The sequence below is a fragment of the Streptopelia decaocto genome (genome assembly GCF_964273445.1).
Source record: "Streptopelia decaocto genome assembly, chromosome: 16".
Classification (NCBI taxonomy): Eukaryota; Metazoa; Chordata; class Aves; order Columbiformes; family Columbidae; genus Streptopelia; species Streptopelia decaocto.
In genome coordinates this window covers 7,115,526-7,134,254 of record NC_138671.1, presented here as the reverse complement: position 1 = coordinate 7,134,254, position 18,729 = coordinate 7,115,526, and the positions used below count along the sequence as shown (strand labels likewise).

Genomic DNA, 18,729 nt, shown 5'->3' with positions numbered 1-18,729 from the left:
GGTGATGGTGTAAAACCCTTTGGACCACCCTTTACATGACCCACCAGCAGAGGAGGATCAACCCAGGTACCAGCTGGTGCCAATGCAGGTGATTTCAGGTGATTTCACCTCTCTCACCCCCTGAAATGACCTGCTTTTTTTTGGTATTGCCATGTTACAGGCCAAAAAATGGGAAATTGGTGTTCGCTCTGTAAAAACGTCCTTGACTTTTACAGCTCTTCAGTACTGCCTTCAGTGCCAAGCATCACAAAGCCATGGACACCGGGTGTCCAGACAGTCCAGCTCCCACACCCGAACCTCCATCCTGAGGGTCCTCAGGATCTTCCCCAACAGCATCTCCTGCCTCTGCCCCAGCCCGGGGGGGACATCCAGCCCTTCCCTCTGTGCCCCCCATGTCAGCACGGTGGGAGCAGCTCAGATCCTCCAGGCTGAAGATCTCCAGCTGAGGGCAACTGCCTGAAAGCAATTCCCATTTTATATGAATCTTAGCATTTTAATGGGCATCAAGTACGGGTATCATCTGATCTTTGCAAGAGTCAAGAGCAGCCTTTGATAACTCGTGCTTTTGTGACCTGTGGTGAAGGGGCTGTGAATTAATTGGCTTAATTGCTGCTGTGATAGAGATGGAGCCGGCCTTTGGGGGAGAAAGCTGCTACCTGCGGATGGGGGGATGAGTGGGGGCAAGGGGGTAACTGCAGCCACCAGCACGACTCATGCAGCACTTTCCAAGAGGACCAGCTACATTCAGACTGTGACAAGCGATGTAGGAAAGCCTCCCAAATTATCAGCATGCCATTTCCTACTTGGTTATTTAAAACGTCTCTCCTTCCCCCTAACTAGGAGGTACTGGCTCCTTTGGTTTTAATACATTTTCAGTACAGCTGAAACTATATATGTATTTATATATGAAAAAAAAAATGAATGACTGCCTTCTTGAACATTATCTTCCGTTTATTGTGTGCCCTCTCTCCCCTTCTCTTCCTGGAGAGACCAACCATCACATGAAAATGCTTTTCATCATCTGCAAAATTTGATGCCCAAAATAGCCCCACGGTTGCCCTAGCAACTAGCATTTATTCCCCCTCCCCCCAACATCCCCCCCTTTGCATATTGCTGCATATTTCTATCATCTCTTTCCAGGCACAGTTCATAAACACGGCTGCATAATAAAGAATGTTATCACCAATGACTTACAGCCCAGCTGCTGCAAATAAGATATGAAGTGGCAGGGAAATACAATTTCATGCAGCTAGGACAACAGATTGATTGGGTGCCCTTCAAATTTGATGCCACTTCTTAAAGTCTGTCCAAATACAAAAAAAAAAGAAGGAAAAAAAAAGAAGTTAGTTTCCCCACCTCCCCATCTTTCCATGGTAGCAACATACAATAAAAGTGGGAGATAATTCACTAGGACACTCATTATGACTGCAGCAACCTTGTCCTGAGAGATTGACAATTTAAAGAGATGTGCTGCTTTTCCCTGCCACCTCCTCTACTTTTTCCCCAGCCACCCTACTTCATCAGAAGTCTTATTCCTCCAGTTTTGTTCTCTGTTTAATTTAATTATCTTCCATTTCAAATTATTATTTCTGTTCAGATTACTAGCCAGAAGGTTGTCATAGATAGTGACAAGCAAACCCCTTAATTTCATTACCACCACCTCAAAAAATGTATCCTTATTTTTATTTAGTTTTGATAAAACAATATGAAAAGCCTCTCATCAAAGCTTTTCTATCAAAGAACATCCCAGCAAGGACAAAAAGAGGTGTGCTTTTAAATTCTTCCCCCCTGTCATTTCTGATGGGTTGAGTTTCCAAGATCCGGAGATCTGCTTTGGAGGCTGATGGGAACGTGCAGAGATCACCCTGTGATCTCATGGCACCAAAAGGCAATGGTATGACAAGGACCAGCTGGACTGTGCTGATGCACACAGGGCGTTTCCACTTCCCGCGGAGAGAACATCTCTGGGAGCAGCAAGAGACAACCCCTGAACAGCAGTCCAGGGCTTCTCTCCCATCTTCACCCCTCCTTTCTGCCTCCTTCCTCCCCTCTCCAATGCTAACAGTGCTTTCCTGGATTCTTCTTCTGCAGCCTTGTGTGTTGCCCAGGGCAAGCTCGCAGTGCTTGTTTCTTTGAGATGCTGTTCCTTCCTCCCTCCCGGTGCAAACTGCCTTCCCATGGCATCCCACCTGGTCCAGCCCTTTGCACAGAGCAGTGCTGGCAAGGATGGGGGACATTCTGTAACAGAGCTCAGCACCGAGCTCAGACACCGCAGCTGACAGGGGAAGAGCGAGACACAAGGTGCACTGGGCGCATAGAGCCCTCACTGCTTGGAAATCTGCAGAGCAGGAAAATGTGGTCTATTCTTCTTTAACAAAGAGAAGAGAGAGACTCATCATACATGTTGTGCAGCCTCTGGCTCCAAATCATCTCTGAGGCTGGTTAACACTAATCAATCACTATCAACCAAATCAAACACAGAGGGAGGAAATCACTCCTTGCAGAAGCTGTTCTGTTAGGAGCAACAACTCCAAAATTCTCCCAAAGAGTCCTGGAATAATTCATACACATCTGGAGACAGCATGGAGGCTGGCATCTCTTCAGCATCTCCAGTGAGCTTTTCTCTTAGCCAGAGATTGGAACTGACCTGTGACCAGCCCTTCCTGCCCAGGAGCCTGGAGATAGGAGGAGGGGTTGCCCCTTGCACTGACGATATTCAATGTGTGACCTGCAAGATCCTGTTGCCTCTCAGTTCTTCCTTTCCCACCGGTACATGGCAATAATGAACCTAAAACAAGGTTTCAAATACAAACAGCTCTGATTTGTGCAATGAACTGGATCTGAATTTTGGCAGTTTGCACTCGTTGGTCCTAGGATGTTGTGATGCTTAAACACGAGGACGTTTGCCAGCTCTTTGGATGGAAAACATGAAAGCAGTTCAGAGTAGGATTATTATTATTGAGAAATGAGGTTTTAAACCCAAAAACTGCAGATCAGGAAAGTTAAAACCATTTCCCATCCTGAAATATGTTCAGTGATGAAAAACTGAAGTCAGCACTGAAGCAGCATTCATGGGTCACACAGGAGAGTGTGTTTAGAAGTAGTAGTAGCAGAAGATATCACAGCAAAGTTGGTGGGTTTTTTTATTTTGGTGGCCCTTCTGGTAGGGAAAAAGCAGACATGAGAAGGGGCAGAAAATGTGTAATATGAGAAGGAAAGATTTTTACAAACTAATTTCTACCATCTCCTTTGAGACGTGAGCAGTTCTTTAATCTCAGAAGGGTCATTTCTGTGTCATTTTCCTGCCCTAAGTGGAGGCCAAGTTCAAGAAGATTGTGTTTCTTTTAATTTCCTTTGGATACAAGTATGTGGATACAGAATCCCATTTATCTTTCCTGACTCAAGTAAATAAATTAACAAAAAAAACCCAAACTTGGTGTGTCCTATAAATACCCCATAATAATACGGGATCCAACATTACTTTTTTTTTCACCTAAAACCTTAAGCCCTACTGACACCATAAAACATCAGCGCTCCCCATCCCATGATTGTTTCCCATAATCCAGGAGAACATTAAAGAGAGAAAAATTGTGCTGAAAAATGACATCTTATCTATTTCCTTCCTTCCTACCGCCACTCCATGTTTTTGTCATTGCAGGTCAGACACCTGCTCCCCACGTTATAATCTGGGGAAGTGATAAATGCTCGTAGGCAGTGATTACGAGCGGCCGTATTCACTCGGTGTCAATCTGGAAACTGGCACATTCGCTCGGTTGCCATTCTTTGACCTGCCAAAAGGGGGGAAAAAAGGAAAACAAATAAAAGGAACTGACAATTTTTCTCTCCTTCCTCCATCTCCCCAGAGGGAAGAGCTACTCCCAGCCCCACATAAACCCCCACGTCACAGAGGGGATGCTGTGACCACGAGCACTCTTAAGAGCTAGGGGTATGAGGATAATTTACATGAGCTGGGATCTCCTGGCTTTGACCATGACCTCCACATGGTTATAGATCTATTTAAAATGGCAAGACAGATGGGGAGCAAGCCAAATTGCAACGTAACCTGGCAAAGCCTAATTTAATCATCGTCGCACGAGCAGCGGGCAGCCCCCTGACTGATTGACCTTTCCTCCTGCTGGGCTGTGTCACCTCCTTGTTTAGGCAGAGCTTGGGCCACGCTGCTGGGGTTGAACAGGTCAAGGAAGAAGAGTCACACTTGGCTTTTCCGAGTCCCATCATGGCAGCCTATGGCCGTATCCTGCTCCTAAAGAAGCAGCTGCAGCAAATACACTGAATGTTTCCTCTGGAACAGGCACAGCTCTGATCTTCTGCACTTTCTGGTCTTACCATAGACCTTCATCCTTCCTTTGGGGGCTCCTTTTTGGTGTGGCTCTGCAGTGCAATTATTCATAAATATTTATATACACACCCCTCGACATTGTTCTGCTTTTGTGTGACATAGAGGGGAATTTTGGCTCCATTCTCTCTCCCTCACCTGGATTTGCTCTGCCCTTTCTGCTGGATACAAGGGATTTGATTGAATTAACTTAATTGGCAAATGTATTGTTCAGACAGCTGTGACAGAAATGACTTCGTGCGTTAGTCAGGTTAAGTAGCTCACGGCAGCTCCCAACACCTTTTCTTGCTGCCAGACACCTCTGTACCAATCCTGAATTGTGTTTTGAAGCAGACTGAGAGGGCAGATCTGCTGTGTTGTACATCATATTTGGGTGTGGAGAGGCAGCATGGTCAGAAACGCTTACATCTCTGGGTACTTGCCACGCTCCCAGCCATTTACTATGTCAGGTCCATTGGAAATTGTATCTACATGGCTTTTCCTTTAAAAGAGGGCAACTGTGTCTGGAAAACAGCCCTGCCATGCAAGCCAATGTTTCTGCTTTGTCTTTTTCTCACATGCTACGGTTGAATTTGGCCTGTCTTGCTGATCTCAAAGCCTTGCAGGAGGGCTGCGTGTGCCCTGCGCTGGCGATGCTCTGCGGGGCTGGTATCCTCACCCACCACCTCATCCTCACAGCCCGAGTTCCTCCCATGCAGCCCAGCATTAGCGGGACCACAGTCACCCAGGGACCTCTCCACAGAAAACAAAGCAAGAAACATCTCCACAGACAGACATCCAGGTCCCCAGGGAAGATGACTTGTCCATGTGGAGTCCTTCTCTCCTCTTCAGTAGCTGAGCTGATGAGGCTCATGACTTCAGTGCCTCAGCTAAGTGCCTAAAATGGACTAGTTGTCAGCAGTACTTTCCCTTCTCTCTTGAACTGCTGCCTGTTGCTCATTACATTTTGCACAAAGCACCTTATTTTCCAACTTAGAAAGCCATTATATGCATGCGATCTTCCATGACAGTGCCAATACTTTGTCCTCCTTTGGATTCATGCAACTGGAAGAAAAGGCAAAAAGAGGTATGTGCCGCTGTGTCAGCAGCACAGGGACGCAGAGGGGAACCTGATGGCCAGGGATGCTGTGGGACTGGCCACGACATAAAGCAGGAGAGACATTCTTCTTCCAATGAGCTGCATCACTAAAGATGGAGCCGGGTGCTGAACTGTGACATTGCTACAAATACACGAAAACCATTGCTATACCAATGGGCTGTCACCTTATGTCACTGCCAACTGTAATGGCAGCACTACAGAGGCTGAGGGACACTTTCAGCACATGGGTAAGGCAAGGAACCCTTTGGGATGTGACTGCTGCCTGTACACATCTCAGGAGCAAAGCAGCACTTTCAGTAGACACAGCCAACAGTGTGTCTCCAGCTGTGTCTCCAGCTGTGACCTGGGGAGGTTTGTGGCTCCATGAAAACCTGACAGAAATTCAGTACCTGAAGTCCCACAGATCCGTAGTGACCTTGTGAGTGTAAAGAGAGATGATGGCGTTAATCCTGATGTCACCCAACAAGTGACTCTGAGCCAGACATCACCTTCACTGGATGCTGCCAGCACTCAGACGAGACCGAACTGCCCTCTCGTGCACGGAGGAGGTCACCTCTAGGTGACCAGCAACGCAAGGTGTGGGACAAACTTGTAGTTACCAATGCTTTGCATGCTGAACCTCCTGGAGAAGGTACAGGCCTTCCCCAGCACCACAGATGCTTGAAAAACACATTAAAAGCTTATTGTCTCCATATACAGGCATAGAAAGAAGGGGAAATTTTCATAACCATTTTGATTTCCACTAACTGAAGCCAGTGTAAATCTCTGTTTTTTATGAATCTCACTTACATTTTGTGCCTGACTTGTGCATAAAACTTCCCCAGATTTACACAAGCTAACTCCATAAGTCATCCCCTTCCCAATCGGGCCTTATATCTTGATGACCTTTTAGAAACCAATGACTGATTTCCTGTTGTTATCCATAATTGGAAAAGCACTGGAGATAAGAAAATTTATAGCAACGGGTGATCTACCTGCAAGAGACAATAAAGAACCCTGGGCAGTGAAACAACAGGGAAGAAAAATCCCACAGAGATGTGCAGGCACACGGGCACACACAGACACCTTAAGACGAACTTTGTCTGTTTTTACTAAATTCTCCCTCAACTCTCCCCCTTGATTCCCCCAACCACGCAGCCTCCACAGGGCAGATGTACCTCTGTCAAACATCTGCTCCCATTTCAGTCTTCTTGGAATTTACTTGCAAAACTTGTTAGCTTAATGTGAATGAAGCATCATATAGGAACCCCCCTCTTTAATCCCCCAGTGAATAATCTCATCCAATGCTCATCACACAGCACACATCATTCCACACAACAGGATCACCAAGATGCTCCTGGACATTGAAAGACCCATTTCCCAGACTGAATCTTATTTTTGTTTTGAAACAAAGGCAGAAGGTCACACGCTGCCACATCCCTCCTCTGGGAACCAACCAACAGATGGGGATGCAGCACTCCCGTTTGTAAGAAATAGGAGTTGTCTGTAAGGCAGCAGTCCCGATCTTGGTTGCACCCAAGAAATCCAGGCCATGCTGAGACTCAAGAAAGGAAACGGTTCCAGTCACATCTACTTTGAAGCCAGTGTAACCCAGATGACATTCTTCTCTTCAGGAACTGAGGAGGTGCTGAAAGCAAAAGAAAAGGAGCATTTCCTAGTCCAAGGGTAAAAAAACCATACACCAGCAGTATTAATAATGCTGAGTGTGGAGGGGATGTCTAAGGTTTGCAAAGCAGACAGATGAAAATCTACATGCAAATAATTTGTCCAGCCTTACACTGAAGTCTGCCTTCGACCTTCCTGCAAGAGAAGCAGCCAGGATCCAGGGACACCACAGGGACAAAAGGAGGGACACTCTAATCAGATGTAGCACATGTGCAATTGGCCTCCAGGAAATTACCCATCGCTTTTGGGTCTCCATGTTTTCTACTAAAAAAGTGGCAACAAAAGGGCAACGCTCAGTTCCTATTGTCAGAGCATTTTCAGACAGTTGGATGAGAGTTGCTAACGTGGTGAAAAAAAAGTGGTTTTCAAAACCACTGCTTTGCTCAAGACAGATGTCAGCACACCTGCACCCGCTCCGATCGCTGTACAAGTGGTTTTGGGCACGTGGCTCAAACCAGATCCCAGCTATGGGTCCGTACCTCAGCTCAGCTTTCTTATTTGCAATCAGAAAGATTATACAGAACTACCTGTTATAATTAACTCCCAAGAGAGAAGTTAAAATAAAACCAGTAAGAGGAAGCTGCTCAGAAACAGAAAAGATGCCAAATTCCTGGCAGGGGCTGGGATGAGGAAGGGCAAACAGAAGGGAGCAGTTGTCATTGAGGAAACCCTGGTAGCTCCCCACTACCAGCACTCAGCCCTCACACATACAGCTCTCTGCAGCTCCAGCGAAGGTCGCTGGGATTTGTGCACAGTCAAAAGCTGCTCCAGATATACCAAATTTGCAGCTTTTGAACTGCCTCCTGGTAAGCTCTGCCCCAGGCTTTTTGGGGACACGAGGCGGTAGCATCTCAGCTCAGGGCTGAACGTCCCACCTTGCTGGGTGGGTTCTCCTCTGGTTCTGCTGAATTGGGTCTGTGCTGAGGACATCTCCCTCAGACATCTGTATTTTCGGATTATTCATTATGAATTGATTAGTTCATCCCACAGTCACCCTGATCATATTCTTCATATGTACTAACATCTCAATGAATGAGCAGTCAAGTAGAAAATGAATGCATTAGTGCCTGATTGTATTACTAAGCTCTTGTATATGCTAACGAATGCAGCAGTGTTTAATTCAGCCAAATAACAAACAGGTAGTTACAGAGTTAAACAGCACAAGTGTCCAAACAAGAGTAAAACATCTAAAAAACTCTTAATATCTTTTGGGTTTAGCATTCAAATTAGCCTTGGACATGAGTGTTTGTTTAAGGAGAATTCTTTAGTCTGGGTATAGACACATTTACTGCTGGTATTTTCACAATTATGACAACGAACTAGCCACTTTCATCCTTGCAAGAGTAGAACTGATTACAAAACACCTGGTTAATTAAAACAACAACTTGCATTCAGACCTGCATTTTAGAAGAAACTACGCTCGGAAAATTATTTTTTGTAACTCCGGTGGAATTGCCATTTGCAATTCAATACGCAAGATAAAGTGTTCTTCTGGGAACAGAGAAATGCAACTTTTTTCCCTTCCTTTTTTTTTTTTTTGGAATCACAAACTGTATGAGATAATTTCCTATTTTGATCCACAAGCAACTGCCATTGTATATATGAAAATGAAAAGCCCACAGAAAGTCCACTAATTTCTTAAAAGAAACAGGTACATTTTCTAAGCAGGTCGGCCAGTCAGGAACTTTGTTCTCGTTACACTGACTTACTGCATGATACAGAGAATAGCAGCTCCGGATTGCAAAGAATTCATCAAAACTTTATGAGCAACAGATGAAAAAGCCTGGAAAATTTCGACAACGACCAAGGTTCAGGTTTGACTCCCTTATTTACAACAGACCAGTAATTCTGCAGGCACATAAAGCCATGTAGTCCAAACACAGCCACTGCTGTTGCATTCAGTGGGCACTGAGCACACAGACCTGCTCATGCCCTCGCTATTGCCAGGAGATTTATTCAGTGAGTTTTTCATAAGGATTGCCAGATAGGCTCAGGTTGTGCAGGCAACCACCATCCTAACAGGTCCATGTAATACCTCGTATCAGTGGGTTACCATTAGAATGTAACAGGGGCAGCATTAGGAATGCACGCTCTTCTTAGCAAGAAAAGAATTGGGTATAACACTGGAGACACCACAATAGCTGTTAGTACAAGGCCTGGGCAACATCCGTCTCCATAAAAACATGGACACCGACCTCTCTGTGAGGATTGAGAAGACTAGCAACTGTGTCCAACATGACCTGACTACAGCAACGTGACACAAGTTTGCATTTCTTAAGCAAACTTGCTAGCTTGCATGAAAATCCCTAAGTAATGACCCCAGGATTTTACCCCTCTTGGCGTTTTTCCTAAAAGGAAAAGCAACACACAGCAACATTGCAGAGAGGTTCTGAGCAGGGCCAGCTGCCCCATCAGAGCGCTGCTGGATCACCGTGCTGCACAGGCCCCACGTGCCTGCAGAATCAAACCCGCATGGCACAAGTCATGCACGTGGCACAAGTCATGCACGTGGCACAAGTCATGCACGTGGCACAAGTCATGCACGTGGCACAAGTCATGCACGTGGCACAAGTCATGCACATGGCACAAGTCATGCACATGGCACTCCTCAGTTACTGACCCAATGCCAAAAACCTTTTGAGAGCAAATGCCTCTAACACAGAGAATTTGGCTGTTCATTTGGCTCAAGGATGGCCAGTTCTCACAGAGGTCAGCTGAGGGAGGTTTTAATTTCCCATCTCTGCTAAGCCTTTAATGGACTAGGCCTGCCTTGGCTGTGTGAAGATAGCCAGACTTTATGGCCAAAGACCTGTCCTACCATGAACAGGAGGACATTTTGGAGCTGAGAGCTTAAATCCTCTAAGCAGAGTTTAAATTAAAGCCTGCAAGAGGTGCCTGTAACAACCTGAGTAGAGAAGACTGACTCATCCCCTTGTTTTCCCCAAGCACAGACTGTATCTGTTTGGCGATAGCCCAAGAAAAATGACAGTATAAACTTCCAGATCCCAGCAAATCTCTTCTTTTGCTGCCTCTGTTGTTCATTTCCAAGAGACAGAGCTGGCTTTGTTGCTAACCCATAGAGCAAGCCTCATTCTCGGGTCTAAATTTGGCTCCTCCATCTTCAGAACAGGCAAAATGATGCAGGAATTGGTCTCATACAACATTATAAAAACTCTCCCCAAGAGTCAATCAGTCTTCTACAGCCATTTAGAGTCTCCTTGATCAGTAGATGGACAAACAGGTTTTGCATCACCATAGGTGTCCCCCACCACGGGTACCCTGCTGGCTGCATCCAGCTTGAAAATGAGGTTTAGCAGTTAAAGTACTTCACAAGTGAGATAGTCCTAACAAAGGCACGAGAGACAAAAGGCTTCCAGAAATGCTGCATTCATCAGCCTTTCTGTATTTCTGGAAGAGATGTGCAGGTTTAAAAAAATATATAGTAACAGTCTGACTTAAGTGCAGATGAAAGGTGCTGGGCTCCAGCTCCTGGGGAGCTCAGCAAGAGCACCGCAGTGCAGATGCCCTGAGGATCGCCAGAACTAAAACTGGAAGAATTGCCCCAGGAAAGGACTCCAGAGCTGCTGCCTCCTCAGTGCCTGGGGCAGAACTAGTCCTGAAAATGGGGTGTTAGCACAGGGCAGAGTCAGAAACTCACCCTCAGTCTCTGCAGCATCTGTTAGTCCTGATGTAAGGCCAGCAGAGATCCTAGTTTTGCAATCTGGGCATGTTTTCACTAAGAACCGCAGTGAGACCATTCACTCTTTTTATACAGCCCACCAAAGAGCCATTTAGTGATAATGACCAAACTTGGTTTCATCTTGAAAACCTTTAATAGACTCCTGTATATTATTGAAGCTTTAATGGAGCTGGTAGAAAAACAGAAAGAGTAACACATGCAATATGAAGCAGCTGGTTTTTGTTTTCTGTATTCAGAATAAAACACTATTTTGAATTTTTTCTAAATATTTTCTGTACTTCCCAAAATTCCCTACTCAGAGAAGCTTACATTTATTAATGTAGAATTTCCATTGCATCTTTTCCTTCATCACTTGCAAGGCAACGAGCTTGAGGAGGCAGTGTGCACAAGCCCTGGGCAGAGAGCAGGACTCAGTTCACGAGCCGTGTGACAAGTGATGGCATTTGATGGCACATGATCGGAAGAATCATCTGGTCTTTCCAAAGTCAGAGTTAGAAGCTGGACACGTATAACTACAAGTGGGTCAGCAAACCAGTTCATTTGCCTTCCCTTGAGAGATGCCATTCTGCCTTTCTGGTTGAGGAAGACACCATGACAGTGATCATTAAGCATTTATGAACACTAATGGATCCAAGAACGGTGAGGATGGAAGGTGCCTTCAGATGCCCCTCAGCATAAGCAGACAAGGACAGAAGCAATAGTTTAGTCATCTAAAAATATATTTTGCTTGCACAGAGACAAAAACTGGTACCTACCTGGTAACTCTATAGTCCCAAGACCTGTCCTGTACAAACAGGATAAGCCTCTCCATAGAAATTATCTTCTTGACATTAGATAGGTGTTCTGAGCCAGAGGAACAAACTCTCTCAAAAACAGTGATAAGACCTCTCCAGCTGCCAGGAACAGCTAGGTTATCAAATGTTTATGGTAATCAAAAGAGAAGGCAATTATATTAAACGCCAATGGGTTAGTATGAATATCAGGCAACATGGGCACTAGTACTCGTGATTATGAGCTCGTGGATTAATAAAGCCAATCAGGCAACAGTAGCAAATGAAACTAGGAACTCTTCTCCCAAACGTAACTGTACCAATTCAGTGAATTTGACCTAAACACTGGAAGAAGCAGGTATCAAAGCATAGCAAAACTGCTTTAGGCAGAGAAACAAATTTGACAAACACAGTTGAAAAACACATGGTTTACTCAACACGTGCAACTAAGTAGATATCTAGTTTCACCCCACGCTTCCCATGGAAAGGATAATCTGTGACGTCTTTACTCTTCAAAGTGTGACACTAAGTTTGGGATGCAAACTGCCTTGGAGGAAACCCTTACAGGGATTAGAAGTTCAGTTTTGTATGACATGAAGTAGTAGCAAGATGGACTGTTGATAACGTAAGGAAACATAGTGGGGAACATCTGGGGTTTTTTTGTGGTTTGTTGTTGGTTTGGATTTTGATTTTTTGGTGTGTTGTGTTTTGTTTTTAAGAGCTGCAGTGTCATCTTGGTTTATTTTCTGACATTGGAGGCTGCTGGCAGGATGACTGGGTTGCCAGGGCAACCACTGGGAAGGTGCACAGGGCTGCTGCCCGGGCACATGGAACTCCCGCCATGGGCAAGGCAGCGCTGCCATGGCCATGCTGCCCGCGGGCACCGTGCCAGGCCACGGCAGACGGGGCCAGAACCATCCGCGAGCCAAACATCTGCTCCCACACCGCCTGGATTAGGGACTAACGCGAGGCTGCCGAGCCACAGAGAGCGCCCTGATGCACAGTCAACCCTCATCCATCCGCCAGCGAGGATGGGTTAGCACGGCACCTAATGGAAGCTCTATTTTCGTTATTTTTTATTTTTAAATCACAGCCATTAGGAGAATTGTTATGCTTGGCAATTTGCAATAATCAATTTGAAATCACAGTTTGATTAGTTAATGCACTTTCTGCTGCTCTCTACTCCTAATTTGATTGGGAGGAGAGAGGGGGATTTTTCTGGTTTGTGACTGTATCACGGCTCTCGCAGCCCGTGCACACAGCAAACACGTCCCTGCTCCTCCACAGTCCCCGTGGTGCTGTGCCGGGCTGCAGCAGCACCACATGCCCTGTGGCATGTCCCATGTTGGGTGTCCCCTGCCCTACCAGACAGTAAAAATGCCACTGTCCTACCCCGCACACCCCAAGGGTTTAAACAGAGTGGTTAGCGGAGAACCAGGGGGGAATAATTCCATCCGTTACCCTTTGCTGTATCACCACCAAGGAGGTTCAGGCATTGCCAGAGCCCAGAGGATCCCACATCCCTCCTTTCCATAGCAAACACTGAACTTCTAAGAAGTCACCTGGGGCCACCCTGCTCGGTGCTATTTTCTCTCCCCGTCACTCACACTGTCTCTTGTAGCTCTTCATTTCTGCTCCTTCCTTTCCCCTCCTGCTCACACTATTCTTGTACTAGGCAGCTTCCTCCACCCACCTCTCCCCATCCCAAATCTCTGCATTTAATGCCTTGTTCCCATCTCCTTGGTTATTCTCAGCACCATGTACCAAAGATACACCAGGCAGAAAGGCTGTGACTTTCTCCTCCACAGCCCTAAGTGAGCAAGCTTAGATTCGTTGCTTTAAAGGGGGAGAGAAAAAAAAACCACCAAATCCATCTTTTAAAGGACTTGATACATCCCACCTGCTTGCAGAGCATCCTTAGGAGAAATCTGGATTGTTGCAATTGACGTTACCTGGTGCAGTAATTAGAAGCTGTATTTACAGCCTTGCTACCATTTTAATGCTGTTTTGCATCTGTTGTACTTTCACTTAGAGAGTAAATGTAGTGAGGAACATCTGTTTTCTACTGCTAGCTCATGCGACATTCCCCGGCCAGCGATTTCCCCTCTGTTTCAGTGGGCTGTAATTATTTCAATTACCACTGCAGGGATATTTGCCTGCAGCAACAGGTACCAGGGACAAGAGGCTGGAGCGCTGCCCTGCAGAAGAGAGCAAGATACTGGTCTTTATCTCTGGTATCCAGTGGTAGGACACAAGAAGATGTCTTCAAGCAGCATCAGGGGAAGTTCCTGTTGGCCAGGATGAAAGAACTCTTCACCGAGAAGGTGGTCAAGCACTGTAACAGGCCCCCCAGGGAAGTGCTCACAGCCCCAAGCCCATCAGCATTCAAGCAGAAATTATACAATGCCCCTACACGTGTGGTTTAACTTTGAGGTTGCCCTGTGTGAAGCCAGGAGTTGGACTCTGATCCCCATGGGTCACTTAAAACTCAGAACACTCCACGATTCCCTTCTCCAACCCAGCTTAGAGGCACAATGGCAATTCTTTGGCAATATGTGACTTCCTGCAATAAAGCAATGTCATTTGCTGGTATTTCATTACACTGAAAGAGGGCTTTTAAAACAGAAAATCGCTGCTGAATTGGACATATATCTACATATATCTACACCTATAGATATTTTTCAAACCCGTTTATGCTACACCCAAGCCAACACGTTCCCAGCATCTCCAGCACATTCAGCATTTGCCACAAGAGGGCTCCCATCGCCGGAGCCTGGCAGCTGCCCCCTCCCAATGCCTCTCGATTGTCTGAAGATGAGATGTTTTGCAGAAAACAAACATGTTTCTGTAATGTCATACCCAAACATGTCTGTGTTTTGGATCTAAATCCACGATCTCATTTTACTGTCTCATTCAGAGTGCCCACCCTGGAATATATCACTTGAAGAATGTGTAAAATCGGGAAATTTCATTCAGAGCTACAATAGCTTCCACAAAGGAAACAGATTATCGCCAAAACTATTTCACAAGAGGAAAACTGAAGCACAGAGAAGGGAAGTGGCTAAACCCTGTCTGACCAAGCTCTTATGATGGGTTTCATAGCAGATTCAGAGGTGAAACCAAGGTCTTCCATCTGTGTCCAGTGCCCAGAGCTTCGCAGTCGATGCTCTCTGAGGAACTGAGCTGGAGATCAACACAGTGCCCAGTATCTTCTCATCCTCTTCTCTGCAGTTCTGGAAAAGCATCCTTCAAGCCAGCCCCGGGACTTGTCTGGATTAGAAAAATGGCAGGAATGCAGCCAAAAAGCATTTTAAATCACTGCACCAATACAGGTATGGACAGTCCTGTCAGAGTTTCAACTAGTACTGAATCAAACTAAATGGGCACAACAGTATCTGCTTGCCCAGGGTAATTAGAGTTGTGTAGTCAGAGCAGGGCTGATTTTCTCAGAGCTGAGCTCAGCCAGCATACCAGTAAGACACAGTGGGAGAGCTGGATGTCAGCTGTGGCTGGGGAGAGCAGGAGGCAGCAGCCTGAGGTTGCACTCCCAGCAGGGAGCTGGTATCACAGATCAGAGAGGTTATCACAGATCTTACAGGTCAGGCTTAGCCTGCATTTGCAAGACTAGATGCTTTTCCAACGTCTGCCCCAGTTCGTGAGGGTTCTCCTCCAGTTGAGGGATCCCTCACTTTGGTGACAACCCAGCTTGAAACTGCCTTTGTTGGTCCTGTAGCCCCACATGCTGAGAGCAGAAATCTGGCTGTAAAGAGCTCTGCTCTGTGGACAACTCAAGCATCAAAGCAGACATGAAGAAATCTTCCTGCAGCTCCAGGGCTTGTTTTCCATATAGCCCAGGGGATCTGCAGCCAGACCCTTTCCTGGTCCATCTTTCCTAGTCAAACCAAGCTGCTCCAGGTTGGTGCTGCCTGCCCTCCTCTGCACATCAGCACTGAACACAACAGCTTTCGCATCGCGGGACTCTCTAGACAATACTACACCACAAATAACCATTAGTAAACAGCAGCAGCTTGAAAATGCACCAGGAAAACCATTCTGCTCTGTAGCAGGTTTAAGGAAAAGAGCGAGTGTTATGCAGCTTTGTTTGGTTGGGTTTTTTTACCATAAAGCCAACAGAAGGCTCTTAGCTTATTTAGGTCAATTAACTTCAGCTTCCAAATTAAGTTCTCATCTCATTTTACAGACAAGCTGTAAGCAAAGCATTAAAAAAAAAGGGTCAGCTGAGGAGAGCACCGCCCAGGATTTCTAGACTGTGAAGTAATTTAAACCCAAAGGGTAGAAACAAAATTGAGAATAGAGAAGAGCGCACAGACCACCTAACATCTGCTGCCTCACACACTTGTTTTTCCTTTGCTCTGTGCACCAAACTTCCCAGCCAGAAAAAGGTAGGAAAAAACATGCCCATATAAAGAGCTGTGCAGAGGAAGCCATTTGTGCTACACAACAACACGTTTTATTGGTCTCACACACCCGGGAATGATGCTTCATATTCTTGAGTGCCATCTACTGGCATTTTTATCTCTTTGCTATATATTAAAGCCAACCCCAGTGTTAAAAGAGCAGTCAGGTTGCAGTCAAGCACTTGAAAAATGCCAGAATCAGGACTGCACATGTAACCAAAGTGCAGCCTCCTTGCACAGATGCATCGCGACACACGTCGTAATAATATGATCGTGGACCACTCTTTCTGCAGGAAAAAGCCCCCTTTTGTACACCAGATGGATAGTGCTCTCTTAATGAGCAGCTATTCAATATTTTTCTTTATCCTCATCATTCAATATGTAGCCCTGTGTCCTGGGTATGGCATGCTATTGAAGTCCTGGTCTAAATAATGAGCTATTAATTTTCTCCTGGGCTTTCACAGCATTTATTATCATAGTATCTGAGTGGTTTGCAAACATTAATTTGCCTTACAGCAGCCCTGCAAGGAAGAGTGGAATTATTCTTGTACAGATGGGGAACTGAGGCAGATCCAAATTAAAATCAGAAGGGTACCATGTGGTTGGGTGCTGGATTTGAGATGCAAAAAGGACCCATTTCTCAGAGCTTTGCAAGTCAAAGCTTTCAGCGTCAGGGCACCGCTCCGACAGCCCCCACACTCAGCTACGAGCCCACAGCTTTCCCAGTCCCATCTGCCGGAGCAGCTGGGAGCCCAGCAGCGCCAGGGTTCATTTGAGATGAAGTTTCTCCTCGTCTTACCTAGTGAGTCTGCTGGAGTCATCCAGGCTGCCTCGCTCACTGCAAAGAGACACAGTCCCCTAGGAGCAATGCTTCTCTCTGAGACGGTCATCTCTGACCAAAGACCGCAGAGATACCCTAAATAACTGCTTCAGTTTGCGGTGGCTAAAATTACGTACTTACTATGAATCATCCCGTCTCTTCCTCACAACACAACCCACCACAAAATACTTCTTGACACACCTCTGGCAAGCTGAAGACTTGCATTAGAGGACCAGAAATCGTGGCAAAAATGTGCCAAAGGAAGAGAGAGCAAAAGCATCACAGACAGGGTCCTGCCACTGGAGAACAGTAGGCCCTGTTGATTTGGAAGAAACCATACATACAGCACCAGGGAAGACAGCAAAAACCTCATCCATATTCCCTACCCAAATGGCACAGAGAGAAAAGTGCTCTCCCCTCTCCAAACGCAGTGGGCAGCACAACCCAGCCCTTGTGAGCGGTGCCAGGACACGCACCAGTGCGGTCTGTCTATCACAGCAGCTCTCTCTGAAGCTTCAGAAGAAGCAGAAGAGACCCAACACACAATCAGCAAATCATGGATGAGGACAGGGGAAAGGATAAATCCCTTCTTGACACCTACGGCTCCTCGTGCAGCCCTGACATGAGGCTGCAGTCTCTACAACCACACAGGAGAGAAAGATCCTACAGTCAGCGGTTGCCCATGAGTGTGGAGCTCAGGCTTGAGCTGTTTGACATCAGCCCAGCCTGCTCAGTGCAGGTCGGGCTTCAGTTCCCCAGCTCTGGGGCTGGTGCATCACACCTGCCCAGTGCTCTGCAAAACCAGATGTTCATTCTGCTCTGACAGAGACATTTTCCAGCCCCCGATCATTACTTTCACTCTGCTCTGCACACCCAGTAGAATTGCAAGACCATTTTGGGAAGGAAAAATAAATAAATAAATAAATCATTATTTGGTGTTGTATTCAGAGAAGTAAGTACTACTCGTTTGCATCATGACAATATTATATTTCCTTATTACTTTCTATCCTTTCCCGTTCCTTACTCCTCTTAAGACCCTATTTGCATTTTTGATCAGACCCATACACCGAGGAGATGCCTTCAGGGAGCTGGCTGTAACAGTGCCCAGGTCTTTTTCCTGGTCTGAATCAATTAATTTACACCTCTGGGAATAAAATTATTTTTTTCCTGCAACATGCACAATTACTCCTGGTTTCCTTTGGTAAGAGACGGGGAGAATCAGGCTTTGAAATGCAAAGTCATGTGTGCAAATCATCATCTCCAGCAGCAAAAGCTTCACCCAGATGCCATGATCCCAGGTGAGGACACATCTTACCTGTGTGGGAAGGACCGCTGCCTCTTCTGCCCGCACCGAGCCATCCAGGCTCATCCTCGCCCCGGCTCCCTGGTGATCAGCAATGGTCCTGCTGGGGGAGATGCACAGCACGGTTCAATAAAAGGAAAAAAATGACCCTGCACCTGCCCAAAGACCAGCAGCATCCCATAGACCAGGGTGCATAGCTCGTGTTCCCCTTGCATGGCTCTCTGAGCTTACAGCCCCTGTCAGCCCCACTGCCCAGGCTATTTCTGTTGTTAAACTTCCATCTCATGCTCGAGTCCACAAGGCTCTTCACCACATCCCCAACACGAAGCAACAGCAGAACCCAGCAGAACCCAGCAGAAGCCAGCATGGAGACTGCGTGTTTTCAGTCTAATTTGCTGATCTGTGGTTCTTCAGCCCAACTTTCTCCTGTATCATTGCATTTAGACTCTGTTTTTCTTGAGTGTTTAACTATAGACAAAAACCAGTTCCTCACTGGCAGCTGGGAATAAGCCTTCTTTCATAACAATGTAAATATCATCTCTCAACAGCAGAGGAGGAAAAGCCTGGTGTGGTCTAGTGCCTTCATCTGGGTGGCAG

General features: G+C 46.2%; 1 protein-coding gene across 13 annotated transcripts in view; it reads right to left on the bottom strand.

Moving 5' to 3' along the window:
* Positions 1-18,296, bottom strand: part of TNRC6C (trinucleotide repeat containing adaptor 6C) — a 278,770-nt gene extending 260,474 nt beyond the window's left edge. For 10 of the 13 annotated variants that reach the window (XM_082066874.1, XM_082066870.1, XM_082066876.1 and 7 more), the window contains exon 1: positions 18,145-18,228. In XM_082066874.1, coding sequence (XP_081923000.1) covers positions 18,145-18,198 — 54 coding nt within the window. In that variant the 5' untranslated portion in view covers positions 18,199-18,228. Of the gene's footprint in view, positions 1-18,144 lie in introns of all 13 variants that reach the window. The other 3 variants (XM_082066871.1, XM_082066872.1, XM_082066869.1) reach the window with 2 other exon arrangements.
* Between the last annotated feature and the right edge of the window lie 433 nt (positions 18,297-18,729).